Source organism: Pyxicephalus adspersus, chromosome 12 (genome assembly GCF_032062135.1).
Source record: "Pyxicephalus adspersus chromosome 12, UCB_Pads_2.0, whole genome shotgun sequence".
Lineage (NCBI taxonomy): Eukaryota > Metazoa > Chordata > Amphibia > Anura > Pyxicephalidae > Pyxicephalus > Pyxicephalus adspersus.
In genome coordinates, this window is record NC_092869.1 from 16,755,395 (window position 1) to 16,777,447 (window position 22,053).

The 22,053-nt window shown below is 38.0% G+C and overlaps 1 protein-coding gene across 1 annotated transcript in view; it reads left to right on the forward strand.

Annotated features, from left to right (window-relative positions):
* The first annotated feature begins 291 nt into the window (after positions 1 to 291).
* LOC140342224 (fibrous sheath-interacting protein 1-like) overlaps positions 292 to 22,053 on the forward strand; it is a 40,909-nt gene continuing 19,147 nt past the window's right edge. The window contains exons 1-4 of the mRNA XM_072428338.1: positions 292 to 381; positions 518 to 633; positions 9,369 to 9,476; positions 15,809 to 15,967. Coding sequence (XP_072284439.1) covers positions 9,402 to 9,476; positions 15,809 to 15,967 — 234 coding nt within the window. The 5' untranslated portion in view covers positions 292 to 381; positions 518 to 633; positions 9,369 to 9,401. The remainder of the gene's footprint in view (positions 382 to 517; positions 634 to 9,368; positions 9,477 to 15,808; positions 15,968 to 22,053) is intronic.

Consider the following 22,053-nt stretch of genomic DNA (forward strand, 5'->3'; position numbering starts at 1 on the left):
CTATTACTGTAAAAATCTTTTCTGCCTTTATAAATTTAGTTGTCCACTTCTACATCTGTCCATTATAATAAATGTTCATACTTTAGGTACGTCTTTGGTTCTCCAATATGCTATTGATTAAGCTACATGTATGATTTAGAAAACTCAGAAATGAAAGAGCAACTTCAGTGTATTTGAAATAATTCAAAACGGCTACCAATGTAAATTACTAAATCTACCATTTCCTAACATTATAATCATATTACTTTCTTAACAGTATATTTAATATTACATTTATATATTTTATAGGAAAAACATTTGTTTTTGAAAAAACATTTCACATTTTCTCTACTCAGCCTCCATTTGAAGAGTGTAATGACAAGGAATCAAAGACCTTGCAAGGTAACAACCAAACTTTTGTCATACTTTTTTTTTTTTATAGGAGGGTTAGAGGAAAAAAAATGTATGTTTCATTATGTTCAACAAAGCATTGCCTTTTAAAAATGTATTACATACTCATTGCAAATATTTTTTTCAGGCAAATCTTCTGGAAATGGAACTAGTTATTTATTTAGCAGCAATGAGAAATTACATCAGCGAACAAAACAGAAAGACCACAGAAGAGGAGTCGATTATATACAAAGGAACATTGAAGTATGTCTGCAGTGTAATTTACAGTGTACGGTAATTGGCAGGCTGATTGAAAAATGCTGCAAAGACTCATTTGTTGCTCACAATACTCTGTTCAATAAATAGAAGCCTCCCTAGAATTGTTTGCTTCATACAACACTTGTTAATATTTGTGTCATGTGCAAATGTGCTAAAGGGGAGGAGAAAGGCATATAAAGCTTTCTGTTTAGTGAGAACAGACTCATTGGTGTGTTTATTGGTTAAATATTTAAAAATCAAATTTTTTGTCTACACATGAGTCTTTTCATAAATCACAGTGAGGAAGAGAAAGTTTTTATATTTGCATGTCTTAACTGTATTTTCTATTTTAGACTGTTAATATTAGACTTCCACTATATGGATTCTTTATGGGTGAACAAACTTGAAAGTTCTTCTGATTTGAATTTGTGTGTTTGTACAGTAATCACTTCTAAAGGCGGCCATACATGAAAAAACATAGAATCTGACAATTGCAAACAATACCCATGCAACTTTTCGGTACATAATTAAAATACCAAGTTCATTCTTTATTTAAATGCATATAAAATCACAGAAACATATGTGAGCATCATGTTACATTCTCAATACAATGTGCGTTTCGCACAAATTGCTACATCAGGAGAAACACCACTTTATGTGTCTATAACAAGACAAACCTTCATATTACCCTAAATCCAAGTATTTACAAGCCTAAATACAAAAAATGTAAAATATTCCATAAAAATACCTTATACCTGCGTATTACTCATTGTCCGTATTTGGTCACAGTATTGTAGAAATACAAAATGTCACATATGGTAAACATCAGACGTTTAAGATTAGGATTTCCAGCAGATTATCAATGTCTCAGGCTATGTTGGTGACCTATACCAAATTATATCAAACAACATGTGTGTGACTACCGTCTACAAAAGGCAGTATACCACCACTAATAGAGTTTCACATACAACCACTCCAATTAGGTAGATCACATATGTTTTTGTGATTTTATATGCGTTTTTAATAAAGTATGAAATTGTGATTTTAATCCGATTCTTAAGCTGCGTACACACTTGCAATTTTTGTCGTTGGAAAGGATCTTTCACGATTAACTGTAAACTCCTTTCCCTAATTCTACACTTTTCCCGCTAAAGTAAATAGCGGGGTGTTCACCATTTTCATTTATAAGCATGTTGAGAAGGGGGTGGGTAAGGTTGTGGCAGGGTTTCTGGTACTCACTTTGGAAAATATTAGTAATTTACTAGCATCCACTGTGTACTTATCAACCAGTGAATGGCTTAGAAAGATTTTTTTAACTCTATACAATTTGGACCCTCATAATAGTGAAAGTCAATTTAAAGGTGAGTCTTTGTAAAATAAAGATCCATTTATTTACTCATTCCTTCAAACCACTGTAACAGGCTGACCTTCTTACAGAGGGAAGACACTATTGTTTGGCATCCCCTGTGTGACTTAACAATAATATTTTTTGTCCCCTGAACATGTAAATCACCAATTTTGTTACTATTAACAGCTTAACAGCTACTATTAGCCATGCAAAGTTAGAGATGCATTTCTCAGTCCAGATCCCACTTCATCAGACTCTTTGTTTTTAGTGATACATTGCATAGATCAGAGTTGTCAAACTGTGGCCCGCAGGGTCTTTTTTATGGCCCCCCAGGCAATTTCCACAGTGAATTTCATCTGGCCCGCCTGCAACTACGTATTGCAGTGAGTGATTCCGCTACTACAATTCCCAGCATCACTGCGTGGCCCCTGTTCTGTTCCATAGACGCAAGTAATGCCGGGAATTGTAGTCTCGGCATCACTCGCGTCTATGGGACAAGTGAGAGATCTCTGCCCGTCCCCCTCTCACACATCACAGGCGACATATTGTCCATTTTTAGGTTCTTTACGCGTTTCACTACCTAGCTTCATGAGAAGGACAATGCGTTCATACAGTTTGCATATTGATATTAGTACATCATCTACAATACCAACAGAGAAAACAAAACAAAAACACCACATTACAATACATAATACTCTCCATATTAACCCTTATGATGATTCTTCAGGCTGCTTGCACTTACGTTTCAAAAAACTTTTTTTTTTTACACCCTTTAAATTCACCTGTGTTTACATTCAATAGAGTTCAATTCAAACATGGGTGAATTTAAAGGATGTAAGGAGTTTTTGAAACATGTAAGTGCAAGTGACTTGAAGAATCATCATTAGGGTTAATAAGGAGCTTAATATGGATTGTAATGTTCTGTTTTGTTTTTTTTTTCTTCTTCTCATTTGGTATTGTAGATGATGTGATAAAATCAATATGTAATCTGTATGAATGAACGTTCTTCTGCCGAATGGACATCAAACATACGGATTGGACCAGGTACATTAATTTTGTAGTAAAGGTATATCTAAAGGATGACTTCAAAAAGTACCATTGTTAAAAGCAGCAACGTACAACCAACCCATAAGTGCCCATAGGAGTTTCACAGTAGTATACCTCTTGTAGAGAACTCATTTATGGTGACTGGTTTTAAATTTAGGTTAAGTCATGCGTCACCCAGGGGTCCCAAATTTGGTCAAATTTGTCTAATGTGTTATTAAGCTTACTAGTGAGCTTATTGTTTACCATGATCCAATTTAATTTCAAAATTATAGATTCAAGGGGAATTTCAACCTTCTTTTATGCGTTTGTCAATGTAATGCAGGCTGCTAGCAGTATGTCAATTGGTCAATTTCTTGGTGTATTTAGGAAGTGGTTGGTCAAGTTTGCTAAATAGTGCACCCTCAGGTGTTTTATCTTTCTCAGTTTGTATAACTATGGATTTGTTTGAATACTTCTGACCAAAAGCTTTGCGACGTTGGACACTACTGCCATTTTTGTTTTATTGTGCCCCTCATTTCAAGCCCCTGAAACAATACGGTGAGGATGAAGGATGGTATCTCGATATACGGTTCAGTTAGTATAGAATGGGTTTTACTCCACCTCACTATATGAATATGTTGTTTCATTGAGCCACCCCTATGTGGTATTTAGGTATGAATGAATGGAGAGGAAAGAAAGAGGTTTGAGGCTCATAGATTTTTCATGCAAAAAGTGAAGTGTATTGATTGATAATTTAGTACATATATATATTACATTATATATTACATTATATTATTAGTACATAATTATACATACTATACAGTATGAATTTTTTCATAAAATAGTACACATTACCATAAAACTGTTCAAAAGACTGTGCCGTGGCGCGCAATGATCCGCCGCTTTTCACCACGAAGGGCTTCCTCAGGGATAGATAATAATGCTTGCTTACTGGTCTGTTATGTATAGAAATTTAATAGGTCAAGGATAGCATAGTGAAAAACATTTTCAGATAATAAATCCAATAAAGTACATCATAAATTGAATACAGTTATAACATGATATATATAAACATGCTAAGGACATAAAATATTTAACAATGGTTTAAAGGTAATCAGTAAGTATGACTAAAGTCAAAAAATACCTCTGGGTATGTTCAGAGTGATTTATTCAGAGTAATTGGTTCAGACAGTATTTAAAGAGTCATAAAATGCTACTGTTTACACAAAGAAGCATATATGGATATATAATGTAATATTGTTACTCACGTACCCGAAGTTAGGAACATGTCCCACAAGGGGGGTGTATATATGGAGTTGCTGCTGGTGATAATGCTAAGTATGAATCATAGAGTATGATTAAGTATACACATTAGAAAAGGGGGGTATATTCAAAAGATAGCAGTAGGTATAGGAATACATACCTAAGGTTTGAAGTAGTAATTTATACTTTTGTTAGACGTTTTAGCACTTTTTACAAATATTTCATGGGTGCGGTGAAGGCTTGTCCTTGAATCCATCGATGTTTTTGAATAGATGAGTAGAAGGGTATCTTCATTAGAAATATGAGTTGAGAAGGTGGATCTCGAAAAGAACCTTTCTAAAAAATAAATCATTCAAAATCTTTTTGTAGATACAATAAGTCTAAAGGAGCCAATTCGATTTTTTAAGGTAAATGAGGGTTTACCTTTAATATGTGTAAATTTTATTGTAAGAGTTTAATATAGGTTTACCTTTTCTCTTTATAAGTTTTGAGGGTAATCCAGGGTGTTACAGATAGGAGAATGTAGCAACCATTACTGAGGGTTAACCCTGAAGGGTATAAATCTGGTAGGTCTCATGCAGAGATAAGCAGTAGGGAGATGGAAAAAGCATCAGCCTGCAGGGCTGTTCTGTTACTGTGGGCCCCTGAAGTGGCGTCTTTGAGAGCATGAGGGATGAGGGGAGAGCGCGCCCTTGCTGTGGGCAGACACCCAGCTCCCACATGTAGGAGAATCCCAGTAACGTCAACGGGGCTCCACAATGCAGGTGAAGGGGGCGGGACAAGTGTATCTGCCCCTTTCAACTTGATTGAGTGATCCGCCCTGACATGGGGCGGATCATACAGGGGACGGGATGGCCAGCACAGTGTGTGCTACACAAGAGCCGAAGTGCCATAAAGCAGTGGCGGCCTGGTTCAGCACAAGATACCACCTTAGTAAAACCTTTTAAATAGATACAACTAGAGAGGAGTTCAACGATTCAACTTAGGCAAGACGTATTTTCCTACATTTTGCCTAGGTCTGCCTCCCAGGAGTGCATATGCGCTAGTTTCGTGGCAAGAGACATGAGAGAAGCATATAAAAGGGATATTTGGCCTAGTGTTCGACAGGAGCTTTTAAATGGGGTGGAATGGTATGGAGGATCAGCTTGTCAAAGTTTAGAACACATGAACGATTTGTTTTGTCTATATCTGAAATAGTCATTTCTACGGAGTTCCCGCTTACTAGTTAAGTCGGCAAAGCTAAGTACTGATATCTATACCTTGACTGACTGTTCAAACTGGGGAAAGTCTCCTTGGGTCAGGGTGAGGGGTAGATTGGTAAGGGGAACATACACTAGGGAGCTGAAATTGGTCCCTGGGTAGTCAAGATGTGATCCAATATATCAGATCAAAGTCAAAACCAATCAAACCATTTTTGATTGGATTCTACCCCGGTTCCTCCGAGGCACAAAGTCAACTCGTGACATGGTGAGTTGTAGTCAGGGTTCCAGTGTGGTTAAGTTAGGTGACACTCTGTGTGCCATTTGAGACCAGATTTCACTTTTTACTAAAGAGGATACAAAGGAACTTGGGCGCCCTCTTGTGGTAATGAGGCCGAGGAACTCTGTGGTAGCAGATTCAGATCTTTCAATAATTTTTCTCCTTTGTCAAATAAAGAAAATGCAAACGGCTTTCCATTGAGTTGGAAGGTCAAGCATAAAGGAAAGGCCCATCGATGGTTTCAGTGCTCTCTCTCTTTGAATCGTGAACGGTGATAAATCGGAAACGATATTTGTACTGGAAAACCTTCCATCAACAGGTTATTTTTATTCTTGGTCGCCCGTCAAGGCCTCCTTGGTGGTGAAGTATTAAGGTTTCACTAATATATCACGTTGTGGGCCATCTGGCTTGGGAACTGCTTGAACCGGATGGACTCTGCCCAGATCAAGTTGAGTATCAGGAACAATATTAAGAAATCTCCTGGTGGCTTCTGAAAGATCTTTGATAGACTCAGACTAATTTCCACATTTGTGGCCTACAAATGTGGAAATTATTTCAACATGCATGATTCTCTAGGTCATCAATCTTAATTTGAAGCTCCTCAATTTGAGTGTCAGGGACCATGATAATGCAGTGTTTTGTAATACTCTGCAGACCATGTTGTCCAGTTTTTGTTCAATCAAATTCAAACATGTGCCCAGGCGTTGTAGATCCCGCCGGTTGGACATTGAAGTTAGTTAGCTAGTTCCATCTGGAACAGAGCATCCATTTTGTTCTAATAGCCTGCTTTCCCATTCTGTATTAATAGTTGAGGCTGTGGTAGCCCTGGTATCAGCCATGATAGGTTAGGATAAGCTAATGTAGTGGGCAGCTGGGAAGAGCTAAGCTGGTGGTAAATTCAGCCCCACAAATGCTGGGGAGCTTGTGTTGCTGTGAACTGATGCCTGTGAACCAGGATATTGGGTTCCAGTGTTGGGTGAACAGGGTTTCTAAAGAGATCTTGCTGGTGAGACTGGGGGCGATTCTCCTATTCCCTGATCCCTGCCAGTAACTGATAGCTAAGCTGGGGTCTGTGGAGGCTGCCTTTGTGGGCTTTGATTGTTGGGCATATTGTTTAAGATTGAGACATCCAATCTTTTTAGACTTTTCTCCCACTTTTACCACCATACCTGCCGGTTGTCACAGGTGTTGGGGATGTTCTCCGAGTCGCTGCCCCCTCGCCGATCTGCAGAATCGGTGCTGCGAGGGAGGTGTTTTAGGAAACTAAAAAGACATGCATTTTTACTTGTCCCTTATCCAAGAGTGTTGACATTCTATGCCCTTCCCAAGGTGCAACGAAATTTACGAGACTCCCCCGGGCGACCAATTGTATTTGGTATTAGGAATCTACCGTATTTTTCGGACTATAAGACGCACCAGGTTTTCCGCACAAGGGAAAACAAGAAAAAAAAAATTGATTTGATTTCCCCTGAGATCCAGCGTGCGGCACTTGTGCCCGCCCATGAAGGCGGCGCCGATCGGCATTCATCAAATCAATCGGCGCCGCCTTCGTGGGCGGGCACAAGTGCCGCACGCTGGGACACAGGGGAACACAGAGGAGGAACACAGACACTGGCTGCTGTCAGCCTCTGTCTGTTTTCCTCCTGTGTTCCCCTGAGATCCAGCGTGCGGCACTTGTGCCCGCCCACGAAGGCGGCGCCGATCGGCATTCATCAAATCAATCGGCGCCGCCTTCGTGGGCGGGCACAAGTGCCGCACGCTGGGACACGGGAACACAGAGGAGGAACACAGACACTGGCTGCTGTCAGCCTCTGTCTGTTTTCCTCCTGTGTTCCCCTGAGATCCAGCGTGCGGCACTTGTGCCCGCCCATGAAGGCGGCGCCGATCGGCATTCATCAAATCAATCGGCGCCGCCTTCATGGGCGGGCACAAGTGCCGCACGCTGGATCACAGAACAGGCAGAGATCGGCGCAGCCGGGGACCGGCGGGGACACAGGTAAGTAAAAAAATATGCCCCTGTACCTCTGCATTCGGACCGTAAGACGCACCCTGATTTTCCCCCCACTTTAGGAGGAAAAAAGTGCGTCTTATGGTCCGAAAAATACGGTAACTAGTAACACAAGCAAATTAGTTTATTTTTGCAATCACACGTTTGATTTGTCATCTTTTTTTAAAGATACACCAGACCTTTTAAAACTAATTGATGATCTTACGGCTTCCCCAGAAGCAGTGTTGGTAACTATCGATATTGAAGTGCTGTGTTCCAACAATTAAAGTTTGCTTTATGGATGACCTATTATTGGGACAGGTGCAATAGTTTAGTACTTTTACTTAATATTTGATAACTATCTATCTTTATGGCATCTGTAGGCACTCAAATGGTTATTTATAAATCTGAATACTTACAATTGTGACAACGGTTATGTGTGCATGCATATAAGTCAAACTTTAGATATACCTTTACTACAAAAAAGATGTGCCAGGGTCTCATCTGTTAATAACCGTTTTCTTTTTTTAAAGTTAGAGACCGCACTAACTGCGATTGATTTCATTTGTCATCATGCCTAGAAATTGCCTTAATGATCCAGTTTCTGTTGGGTGTGTGGTTCATTCAAGACGAAAGCACCACACAGCCAAATTACCACAGAACTTTAAAAGATATACAAATTATATTTCGGCTGTCCACTAGGTGACCAGGATAAATCTTGGGCTTCACATGTCATCTGTACCAGTTGTTCCAACAGGCTGCGTGACTGAACAACAGACTGCGTAACTCAGAACCTGTACACGTTAGAGAAAAACTGAAAACAGATCTGAAATCTGCTTGAAAAACTGATAAAAGTTTGCTGTGGTTTCTGATGATTACTAAAACAAATTTTTTGTTGACCTGTGTTTTTGAAGGCCCCATTATGTGTTATACTTGAATAGAAGGTGTAACTACCAATATGTTGAAATGTTTTGGGCTATGCAATGGTCATTATCATAGGTATTAGGAGGTGCTGTTAGATAATATTTAGAGGATTGTTTTTTAGGATGTGAAAAAAATGTTTTCAACTAATAGGTATATAAATGAATTAGTATTTTGTATTATATATGCCATAAAAATCCGAAAAATGGGTAGCCATAAGTCTTTTGGTACACCTTTTGGCCACAAAAAGCGCATGACACAATGTTGTTCCTCTTTGGTGTAGTTTGTAAGTTTCACAGCCACCTTCACCACAGTGTGACAACCACTATACTAAACTGCAAGGTCAGTCTAGTCACATAAAGTTGTGGAAACTTTTTGGAGACCCCCCGTATAATCTCCCCAACATTAGGGTGCACAAGTGTTGTTAGTGCTAGTGATGCTCCTGTGTGAATTATCAGTTTATATTTTTTTGGGCTAACTCTCAGATGTCTAAAACCCTTTCCATGGTTCAAGCAGTACTGACACACAGATACTGATACCCATCTCACGTGGTACCAATGAAAGTAAATGAAGATGTGTGGGGAAGGATAAATATTCAGTTTCCATGCACACACCTACTGTGTTAAATATAGTATATAATCAGTTGTTTGTTTAGTCAGATAGTAAGCACAACCTTTAGATTAGACATTAAAATCTGAATTGCTGCTTCTGTTACAGCTAGTGAAAGATGGTGGGTCTCAAGTCCTTTTCATGGATGATGAAAAACTTCGGTTGGAACAGCTGTTGGAAGACATACAAGATAGCTGTTGTGATGACGATGTCACAGTGAGTGAATGTTCAGATCTCTAGCTATACTTAAAGCATAAAAAAACTAGTTTGATTTGTCTAATATTTTTTGTAACAATTTATTTTCAGTAGAGGTAGATTGCTAATGTGGAAGACAAGTTAGTAGGATATTGCAGTATGTAAAATGAAAAATTATATAAGTATGTGTTAGAATTTTCTTGCCCCTTGAGGGGCCTAATTTTGAGGTCCTGCACAAATGGAGATAATTTGTATCCACTCCTTTTTATTAAAAAGACAAAATTCTAATGCTTACACCCAGATTGCAAACATTTGTCAAATAGCAAATATTTTAAAGCAATCCAGTCCAGGTTTTCTGGATCACTCAGGCTCTCCAGCCTTAGGCTGTAAAAAAATGTAAAACGTTTAAATTGTATGTCCAGACAAACTTTTAAAATAGTGAAAAACGATTAGAACCCTGTTAAGTTTTCTGCTTTGTAAGAAAGATATTACCCATTATTAACACAGGTGGCAAAGGTTTTTACCAGACAGGAAGTTAAGGACAATTTGCAACTGGGGCACATTGGCACATTGGGGATTCACAAAGGATGGTTGCCACTAGATGCACATGAGTATTTTTTTCTGATTTGGATCATTACAAATTATTACATTTTTTGAAGAGTCTATACCTGAACATTCAGGGATTTTTAGTGTGATACTATAGTATTCTTCACACTGATTTGGTCTGATGTAATGGTATAATGTGATGTGATCATTTATTGAATGTTCATGATTTATTTGAGCAGTAGAGTAGGATGTTCGTTGTTCCAAATTAAATTGGAAAGTTTGGAGATACAGTACGTTAGCTAATAAGGCATTACTTTAATTACCCCTCAATCCTCAGGGGTAACTGAATTGTACAAGGTCTGAGAAAGGAAATTCAACTTGTTTTGTTACCTTGCTTTTTAAATAGCTTACGTTGGCTAATAAAAGGTATACCTTCACCAAACTCCAAATGCAATGCATTCTTTTAACAGGTCTCACCTACTTGACAAAACAACAAAATAGATATCCCCTCTAATTCCTCAATGCCACATCCAATATTTTTTCTAAGAACAATACTTCAAAAATAGGAAGGTGAAAGGGACTTTAAAGGCATACTTAATCCCATATTTTACTGACTGATGCTATACAGCAAAAAATGATTTACATTCATATTTTGTACTAAAAGCAACTTTAATCAAAAAAAAATTTTTCCAGACCTATGTTTGTGTTATTCTGATTACATTGACATATCAGACTTTTCCTCGACGCATTTCATGACTTTGGTCACTTCCTCAGGAGGAACATAAAGTCTGTTCTACAAATACAATGTTACTCAATTAGAATCACATATTAAAATATATACATACTCATTAGTATACAAATCAGCTTATTATGCTAATTATTTTCATACATATCCACTTCGTTCAATGGAATCAAGCCCCTTTTGGATACTTCAGTATACACAGAGGGAGAGAAGGGAAAAAAAACACACTCGAGACACGCATCCACAGCCAACTCTTAACATTGGGCTTTGGTTTTGAAGACCCTTTTAACACAGAAATATAACTCCTATTTCTAAGTTTATTTACTAAAGGATTCCAACATTGTTGTGTAATCTATAATTCGTAATTATTATTAATTTCATACTTCCAATTTATTAATTAACATAATCAATTAATGAACAAATTAATTGCGATTCAGATGCTATAGGTGTCATGCTCTCTATTCAATACTTAATGATACATATATGCCCCCCATATATACCCCTAGTGATAAACCTCCAATTCATATTCATATTTCTCCAATTTGAATATATGTTAAGAACAATAATAGCCACTGGTTCTATTGTATGTGATATAATCATAAAGACATTTTTATCCAATATTAACTATTTATTAATAAATTTTCTTTATATTTGAAAATGGAGCCAACCATATCGCCTAGTTTGTGTAAAAATAACTTGTTTTAATCACCAATTATGCCAGTAACCACTATATATGTGACTTCCATACTATCCAATTCCCCTTATAAATATAAAACATACTAGCAAGCATAATAACGAGCTAAACCGTTTCTGCTTAGTCCATATTCAATCCCATTAGGATATTTTTCTCTGAAGTTTCCACAGGAAGCTTCTACCAAGCTGCCGATGCTTGATTAAACAATCAAAAAATTACATCAATCGTTAAAAACCAGCCTGTTTTCATTAGGAAATCAAGTGTCTTGTTTAAGCCAAAACTGTGTATTGCGTGTTTATGCTTCCCCTCCGATGCCGGCAGCATGCTCTCACTTATGTGTCTGCCGGCTGTGTGTCGGCATCCCTCATGGAGGGGGCAGGTCCCGCCCAGCTAGAGGGAACTCCGCCCCTCCCATAGGTGTCATACAGCGGGCGCCATCTTAGAAGAGGCAAACAGGCACAGCAGGAAGGGCAATGATTCCTTTCTAAGATTCAGCATTTATCAAATTGAAAACAAACAAAGAAGTTCATTACATATAAAAGGCAGTCATCATATACCAGAACTCTGCCAATTCCCTTTAACAATATTTCATAAATAATATATTATATTTAGAAATTCACATCAGTTGAAAATAATTTTCCATTGGTCATCAACTGAGATAGTAGGTAATTTTGGGGGACAAATGCATATTTGCATTGTAATGTATGTCTCAGCCACGCTTTCACCATAGGTCCTTAAGGGACCGGAGTGGCACGAGACTATTAGTTCATTACTACTTAGTATTTATAGAAAGGATTAAAAAACAGACATTTTATTGAGATAGTAATATTCGCAGGGAACATAAACATTATTGCATTATGATATGTATCTGGGCCACGCTTTTACCATAAGTCCATGAGGGACAGGTGTGGCATGAGAATATTGAGTCATTACTACTTAGTGTAAGAAGGCTTTGAAAGACAGACATTCATTTAGTTCTGGGTACTTTTTTGCTTTTAAATCAAATATCCACTTAGTTTCTTTTTGCAATATAATTTTGTCAAAGTTTCCTCCCCTAGGGTCTGGGAACATTCTTTCTAATGCTATATATCGCAACTCATTAGGATTAAATTTGTGGTAAACGCCTATATGATAGCTCAGTGGTGTGATCAGTTTCCCATTTTTGATATTATGAATGTGTTCATAAATTCTTCTTTGGAAGCATCTCTTTGTTTTCCCAATTTAAAACCGTCAACAACTACAGACGACTATATATATGACCCCCTCAGTGTTACAATCCACGGTTCCATTGAGTTTTCTCTTTATATTGACAGGTGGTTGAAAGCTGTCACTTTTCTTGTGTATCCATGGGCAATATGTGCATCTCCCTTAAAGATATGTTCCCACTTTTAAGGTGTATTTTAAGTAGTTCTCTTCTTTAAAATGACTTTTCACTAATTTATCCCGTAAGCAAGGTAATTTCCTAAACAAAAATTGTGGTTCAGCCGGAATTACCCCACTAATTATAGGGTTAGATGTTAATAATGGCTCAAATTTTTTACAGATTTTGCGTAATTCCCTATGATCTGAATATCGTGTAACATTTCTTAATTGATTGTCCCTTTTCTTTTGTTGATTATTAGATCTATATAGGGTTTCTTGTGATTCCCTTAACTCTCTGATACAAGCTTTTTAGTAATTTGTTCCTGTATCCCCTTTCCAATAGTCTGTCCTGTAGTTCTAAGGCTCATACTCATCGTCGTCTGAGCAATTTCTTCGTATTCTCAGATATTGCGAATAGGGTATATTTTTTATTAAATGTTTGGGATGTGGAAAAATCATATTACCTGCCGTAGGTTTCCTATATAATTTTGATGTTAAAAATTGTTCCTCATTAATTCCTATTTCTATATCCAAAAATAGTAAGTTTAAGGTACTTTTCTGGTATGTGAATTTAAGGTTTTAGCTGTAATCTCCATAAATTCCTCCAGCTGTTTTTCTGTGCCAGTCCACAACATGAACACGTCATCTATGTACCTCTGCCACAATAAAATGTAGCGGAAGTACATAAACATCAGCTGTCACTGAAAGTTTTTTTTCTTCCCATCCCCCCAGGTATGCCAATGGATACACATTAAAAGTGACAGCTTTCAACCACCTGTCAATAAAAGGAGAAAACTCCATGGAACCGTGGACTGTAAAACTGAGGGGGTCATATATATGGCCTTCTGTAGTTGTCAACGGTTTTATATTGGGAAAACAAAAAGATGCTTCCCAAGAGGAATTTATGAACACATTTATAATATCAAAAATGGGAAACTGATCACACCACTGAGCTATCATATCTTCCCAGACCCTAAGGGAGGAAACTTTGACAAAATTATATTGCAAAAAGAAACTAAGTGGATATTCAATTTAAAAGCAAATAAGTACCCAGGGCTAAATAAATGTCTGTCTTTCAAACCCTTCTTATAAACACTAAGTAGTAATGACTCAATAATCTCGTGCCACACCTGTCCCTCATGGACTTTTGGTGAAAGCGTGGCCCAGATATATATCATAATGCAATTATGTTTATGTTCCCTGCGATTAATACTATCTCAATAAAATGAATGTCTTTTTTTTATCCTTTCTATAAATACTAAGTAGTAATGAACTAAGAGTCTCGTGCCACTCCGGTCCCTTATGGACCTATGGTGAAAGCGTGGCCGAGACATACATTACAATGCAAATATGCCCCCAAAATTACCTACTATCTCAGTTGACCGATGGAAAATAATTTTCAACCGATGTGAATTCTAAATATATTATATTATTTTTCAATTTGATAAATTCTGAATCTTGGAAAGGAATCATTGCCTTGCCTGTTTCCCTCTTCTAAGATGGAGCCCACTGTATGCCATCTATGGGACGGGAGGAGTTCCCTCTAGCTGGGTGGGACCCGCCTCCTCCACGAGGGACTCAGACGCAGATGTCGACTCCTGCCGACATCGGAGGAGAAGCATAAACACGCAATACACAGTTTTGGCTTAAACAAGACTCTTGATTTCCTAATGGAGAAAAAACAGGCTGTTTTTAAACAATGATTGATGTAATTTTTTGATTGTTTAATCAAGCATCGGCAGCTTGGTAGAAGCTTCCTGTGGAAACTTCAGAGAAAAATATCCTAATAGGATTGAATATGGACTAAGAAGAATCAGTTTAGCTCTTTATTATGCTTGCTGGTATGTTTTATATTTATAAGGGGAATTTGATAGTATGAAAGTCACATATATAGCAGTTACTGGTATAATTGGTGATTAGCACAAGAGTTTTTTTTACAAACTAGGGCATATGGTTGGCTCTATCTTCAAATACAAAGAAGATTTATTAATAAATAAATAGTTAATATTGGATAAAAATGTCTTTATGATTATATCACATACAATAGAACAAGTGGCTATTATTGTTCTTAACATATTCAAGATGGAGAAATATGATTATGAATTAGAGGTTTATTTATCTCTAGGGGTATATATGGGGGGCATATATGGATCATTAAGGGATTGAATGGAGAGCATGACACCTATAGCATCTGAATCGCAATTAATTTGTTAATTAATTGATTAATTATGTTATTAATAAATTGTAAGTATGAAATAGTAATGGATAACACAAGAATGTTGGAATCTTTTAGTAAATAAACGTAGAAATAAGAAATATATTTCTTTGTGTTAAAAGGGTCTTCAAAACCAAAGCCCAATATGCCTGTGGATGCGTGTCACGAGTGTGTTTTCTACCCTTCTCTCCCTCTGTGTATACTGGAGTATCCAAAAGGGGCTTGATTCCATTGAACGAAGCAGATATGTAAGAAAATATTGAACATAATAAGTTGATTTGTATACTAATGAGTATGTATATATTTATATATGTGATTATAATTGAGTACCATTGTATTTGTAGAACAGACTTTATGTTCCTCCTGAGGAAGTGACCAGTCATGAAATGCGTCCAGGAAAAGTCTGATATGTCAATGTAATCAGGATAACACAAACATAGGTCTGGAAAATATTTTTTTATTAAAGTTGCTTTTAGTACAAAGTATGAATGTAAATCATTATTTGCTGTATAGCATCAGTCAGTAAAATATGGGATTAAGTATACCTTTTAAGTCCCTGTCTCCATCCTATTTTTGAAGTATTGTTCCTAGGCCTCACCCACTTTACTTTTTGTTGAATACAATGTTTGTACAGTTAACATTGCAAAAATCCTAAGTAACATCAGATGCATGAATTTCAAAACTTTAGTAGTTGTTAGAAAAATGAATATATAAATATTTGTAGTTCATCACATTATCTTCTAGAAGAATATATTTTTAAATAGCTGATTCATGCAAAACTTTTTCATTTATAGACAAATGTTGCCCTTTGGATGGTGCCTGGTGAAGGTTATACTGCAGAACCAGGGGTACTTGCACAGCTGGCAACGATAGAAGCACAACTCCAGATGTTTTGCAACACTAGAAAAAACAGTGATTGTGACCATCATGTACTGCCTGAACATTCAAAATCGGTAACCAGCATTTTTTAGAGAATAAACAATGTGCAGCATGATTATTTAACTAGACTTTACAGCTGTCTCTTCATCCATTTTACTGTTACATTTTCCATGTAACAAAATTTGTGGCCCATCAGTTTTGCATGCAACGAGCTGCAGGTCATCATTTTATTACAGTTATTCATAACTTCCATTTTTCTGATTGCCTTTTATTTTATGTTAATAATATATATTAACAATAGTGTGTGCAGGTGTAAAAAAATGCTGCTGAGAAAAAAATGTGTTCAGAAATATAAACTCTAGTTGTATATTCTTGTTAGTTTAAAAAATGCAAAGAAAGAAAGAAAAATGAGAGAAACCTAAATCAAATTAATAAATGGTGTTACACTGCTTTTCCCTCTAACCAGCATCAATTCTTTATCAGTACATATCAGTCAGAGATTTTGTAGGATTGTAGTCAGGTGTGTGAATAACCAAACAGGTGCTAATGATTATCATTTTTTATGTAGGCTGTAAAACAGTCATTCACTAAAACAAATACAGCTGTGTAGGAAACTTAAAAATAGGTGAGGAACAGCTTTAACCACCTGGGCGTTACACTGATGTCTAGATTTCTGTACCAAAAGCGGTACACTGTTTTTCATGATTTTCTTTTTTTAAATTGTAGACCTGTAACTTACAGAAATATGTCCGAACAAGGGTCTAGTAGATATCATGAATATAAAAAATGATCGTCACTGCACTCGCCGGATGAAGAAAGAAGACAGAAGACGTGTCCGGAGGAGCTGCGGGGAGAAGGTGAGTAATTTTTTTTTTTTGATCAACGCTGGATCTTTGCAGCAGGGACCAGGTAAGTGATTGGGATTTATACGGTGAGAAAAGTTCGGGTTTATCGATTTTTGCAAAATCGATAGACCCGAACCAAGGTCGGGTTTGCCGGCCAGGTGGTTAACTCAGGTACTGAGTCAAGGTTTGTTGTGAAGAAGCACAAAGAAATGGGCAATATTGAAAACTGTAGACTCCGTGATCAACCAAGGAAACTAAGAAAGGCAGATACACTAAGACATATCATGCTTACAGTCCTGGAAGAGATGGTATGACCACACAGAGCTCTGATATCAACATAATTGAGTGTGTTAGGAATTTCATTAGGAGACAAAAACTTGAGTCAGCCTACATCCAAAGAAGATCTGTGGTTAGTTCTCCAAGATGTTTGGAACAACCTATTATTATTACACAGTATTTATATAGCGTCAACATATTACCCAGCACTGTACAAAGTCCATAGTCATGTCACTAGCTGTCCCTCAAAGGGGCTCACAATCTAATGTCACTATCATAGTAACATGTCATTACAACAGTCTAAAATCAGTTTTGGGGAGCAAGCCAATTTACCCAACCGCATGTTTATGTTTTGGAAACCGAAGTACACAGAGGAAACCCACGCAAACACAGGGAAAACACGCAAACTCCATGCAGATGGCACCCTGGCCAAGATTCGAACCTGGGACCTAGTGCTTCAAACGCCAGAGCACTTACAGTACCTATAAGCCAACCTACCTGCCGAGTTCCTTCAAATACTTTGTGCAAGTGTACCTAGAAAAATTGATGCCGTTTTGAAGGCAAGGTTTGTCATACCAAATATTGATTTGATTTAGATTTCTCTTCTGTTCAAGTACTGAGCTACTTGATCTGCTCGCGCAAGTGGTCTACAAGGCAGAAATATGGGACTTGGCAAGAGATTAAGTGCCGATCCATGCTACTGCCTGTAGTTATTTTGCAAGCTGTCCTAAACAGTAATTAAATTGGTAAAATAAGCATTGGCTGTCTGACTCCTGGCCACCTCAGATGAACAGGGCAACCTACTTTGGTAACATTTTTACCATAGCAACTGTAATACAGTTCTCCTTCCTCTCCGGCCTCTGAACACTTGTTACAGAGCTCAGCATTCTCTAGACCTATTAGCCTAAAAAGCGCACAGTGCCTCATTCGGCAAAGGTAGAAAAACCTGGACATAGAACTGGTAGTGGGAACTCTCCTGACATTTCCCTGACTAGCTCCAGGACCCTAAACTGCTTTTAGATTTTTCCACAACCACAATAGAAGACAACTCTGAACCCCCAATGAGTTCGATATACACACCATCATACACTTTCCTACTAAAACTGAACTTTTCTACATGCTACCAAACTATCTGGCTCTGCTATAAAAAAATGCTTATCTTGCCTAAATAATCAATCTATCTGGACATGTCATCCTTGGTGTACAAGATTGATTCTACTATAGTTAATTTGGGAGCTCACATATCCCACATAGAAAACAAAACCATAGCGTTTCCAGTCACCCATAATCGTCAATTCAACAATAAGCAATAAAATGACATACAGTGAATGCAAATGAAACTGTCAGACCTGGAAGACAGATCAGCCAGGGCAACATTATATTTTGGGGATCACTGAAGATGTTACCAGCATAACCTTTTGCTCTTCTTCCAAACTGTTGCTGCATTCTCCACCTGACCTCTTTGCAACAAGAAAAAAAGATGGGTCTTCCCAACAAAACTAATTATACCTTACTAAGGTAAATCCTATCAGTTGTATAGTAAGTTCAGATCATTGGAATCTGGAATTCAACAACTGCAAAAATAGGGTATTTAACTGGTATTTGGTAAAAATGGAACTCAGTCTCCTGATATTTTTGACACTAATAGGAACCCTAATTTACAACAGTCCTATGAATCAATAAAAAAAATATTCAGATGAAAATACGCCTAAAAATGGAAAACTAAAGAAAACAGTATATAATAGCAGTTCAAATTACCCCTAATGCCACCTTCAGAGAGTGGGCTAGCCACAACCAATAAATGCAAACCAGCGGCAGACAACTTGACTATTACCAGTCTATATACAGATTTTAAAAAAAAGAATAGGGTATAAATGGGTGGGTGCTTTTTGCCCTTCTTATGGGGTCAGTAGGCAGAGAAGTACGTACTAGACAGTAGATACCTTCTACGAGTAACAATTCACATTTTGGTTCCAAACAAAGAAAGTAAAGAGTATAGTGTATGTTTTAAAGAAAAGTTGTGTCAGGTCCCAAAGCATTTCACGTGTTAGACTTCAGGGGGTGAGAACCAGCATGAAAAATGATATAAAGATATATATTTATATATATATATATATATAATATATGTAAAGCAATGCGTCAAATGATGTGTCAAATAAAAAAGCCATGTGCAAATGCAAATAATGCATCACAGGAAATAAAACGGGCACTTGTTAAAAGAGTGGAGCCAAGCTCCTGCAATATAAGTGTGTGATGGGCCCGATAACCTTAGAGACACTGACAGAATGTCACAACCACTATGTCGGCATCTAGAGACAATTTAAACTGCTTTAAGAACTGTGCAAGCAAAAAGCTGAGCTTATGATTTTGGTACAAGAGGTTGAAAGAGGGTAGTTTCAATTAGTCGGCCACTTCCAAACTCTCCTCTGCCAGCCAGTGGGACTCAAGATTCCACTCCCTAATCTGTTCTCTGGTGATCAGAGCCAGTCATGGGCCTTCTGTATCTCTTGTCAACTACATTTCCCCTTGCAGTCGGGGACATTTGCAGTTGGGCGCACCAAGGTGGGCACAGTCATCTCCCTCCTCCCTGGGTAATCCCAGGCCTGGGTCTTTCAATAATACAACACAAGGCCCTGACTAATGCCAATCTTCTTTTTGAAAGATTTGGGGAACACTATGACAACCCCTGGTGTGCTGCCACCTGTGAAGCAGCCCTCTGCAGCCTTTAACAAGGTCAAATATTTTTCTGATTTTGATACACAATGGAATGACGCCACTCTCGAACACCAGTTCATTAGTGAGTTGTCTGAGTCACTGAGTGATGAACTAGCTCTATTGGGTATTCTGAAGGATTTGATTAGGCTACCCAAATCAATTGAAGATTATAGGAGCGCAGAATGGAAAAATGAGGGGGTCCCTGCTCCGCCTGGTCTTCCAATTTACCACCTCCTCCTCCACCATTGGTTTCCACAAATACTCTGCATCCTGACACCAAGAATTGTTGGGGACCTATGCAATAAGGCTTTGCCAGACCTTCACTGTCTGCAGAGCACCAGGGGTAGCTCCATTCCAACCTCTGCTTGCATTGTATGTCTTCTGATCATCTTTTGTAAGTCATCTTTTGCAAAATTGCCCTGTCAGGATAGCAAGGAAGAGTGAGTTAAACCCATCACCCCTGCTACTCTGACTCCTCTCACATATCTCTCATCTCATCCCCTCAGGGCACTAAAATAACCCTTGATGTTCAGGAAATCAATGATTCCAGGGCTTGTACTTCAAGAAGAAGAGGCTCATCCCACTCGTTTGTATGATTATTTAGATGTTTTCAATAAAAAGGTGCTAATGCTCTTCCTCCTCATCGCATTTATGATTGTTCAATTGAACTCCAACTGGACTCCATGCAAGCAATCTTGTCCTCTGCTAAATTACCTGCATTCTCCATTTATGGATGAGAGGGGACATGTCATTGTCAATATGTTCCCTTGATCTCATAACTAATTAATTATATCTGAGCTGCAGAAACTTTCTCCAGGTACAGTGACAACACCAAGACTTTGATTGGCAGTCAGTTTACTTGACAGGGCCCAGACTGGGCTTTTGGAGGCTATACTAATCTGTCATGCACCAACTACCTTGCTATTCTGTATTTAGACACTGTTGCTATTCTGCTCTGATCATGCCTGGACCCATATTACACTATGCCTGCCACCAGCTCCGGCCTCTTCTGAGTGTGGTGTTCCTCTCCTGCCTAATGTACTTCTTCTATCTTCACACTGCAGCCTTTCTCTCCTTCCTACTCAGATGGGGTCACCCCCAGGCGGGGGGTGAAGCCTTGCAGCAAAGAGCCTGTGGTCTATAAGGCTACACATCCATTACCCTTTGCTCTGTGCCCTTGTAAAAACTTGGTGTCAGTTTCGGTGCCCATGCTACCTGCCTGGGGAAACCCTGACACTGATAAGTCACCCTTTTTAACCCTTAATAGTCATATTAGAGCTCTACAAGACCATCAGTTTTAGGGTGGTAGAGAGACATGAAGGATGTTCCTTGGACTGTCAGAATTTCTTTTGCAATTCCCATTGTAGTAAACATGGAACAAACATTATTTTAGGCTGAGATGTTCCCTAGGGGTACCGCCTCAGAATACCTTGTAGCTTAACCTAAGACTACAAAAATATATAATATATTAAATTCCTATAGAGGAATCCACCAGATTGAATTTGGCCCGAATTAATTCTTTGCAATCCTTTTAAAGGGTACCTCAATCATAGGCAAAGGTACCAAGGGGTTTTGGTAATGAGGCACAGGAGATTTCAACTGACTCTTGAACCCGGAATTTTTCCTAATGTCTAGAAAACCATGGGCCAAAAGAACCTCTGCAGGAATCTCTTCTGTTCTTCCAGAATAAGGCAGTGGGTGCCCATGGGGCAAGTCAAGTACAACCCTGTGGTGTGAGCGAAGCTCCACCAACTTCTTTATTACTTTCCCATTCATAGTGTCTACTTGATATTGGAGGTCAACATTCATTGCAAAGTGAGAGTAACTTTTTCCCAACACCCTCAGGCAAGCATCCCATTTATCATTAATACATTTTCCCAGGCCTGGACAAAGATTGGATCCTATAACTGAACCAAACTATACTGGTCCTGAAATTTTTCTAGGTCAGGCATAAGGGGCCCTACAGCTGAAAGACTGTTAGCTGACCTGATAAAAAATTAAGATATTGTTTACACACAGAACATGTTTGTGTTTTACTAAGCTACTTTTTATCCTTCTAAAGTTTTGAATATTTTGAATTTTGATCACCAAAGGGTCAATGGGCAATGCTAAAAGTAAAAGTATTAGGGGAAGCCCTCTCTAGCCCTCTAGTTTTCCTTTGATAGCCAATATTTAGGTATTCTGACCTATTAAAGTAATTTGAGGTGAGAAAGCACAATAGAGTTCAACACTTGAGTCAAATATGAACCAAATCCCATGGCTCTCAATAAATAAGTCAGGTTATCCCATATGGGGCTAATAAAACCTTGATTAAAATTGATGAA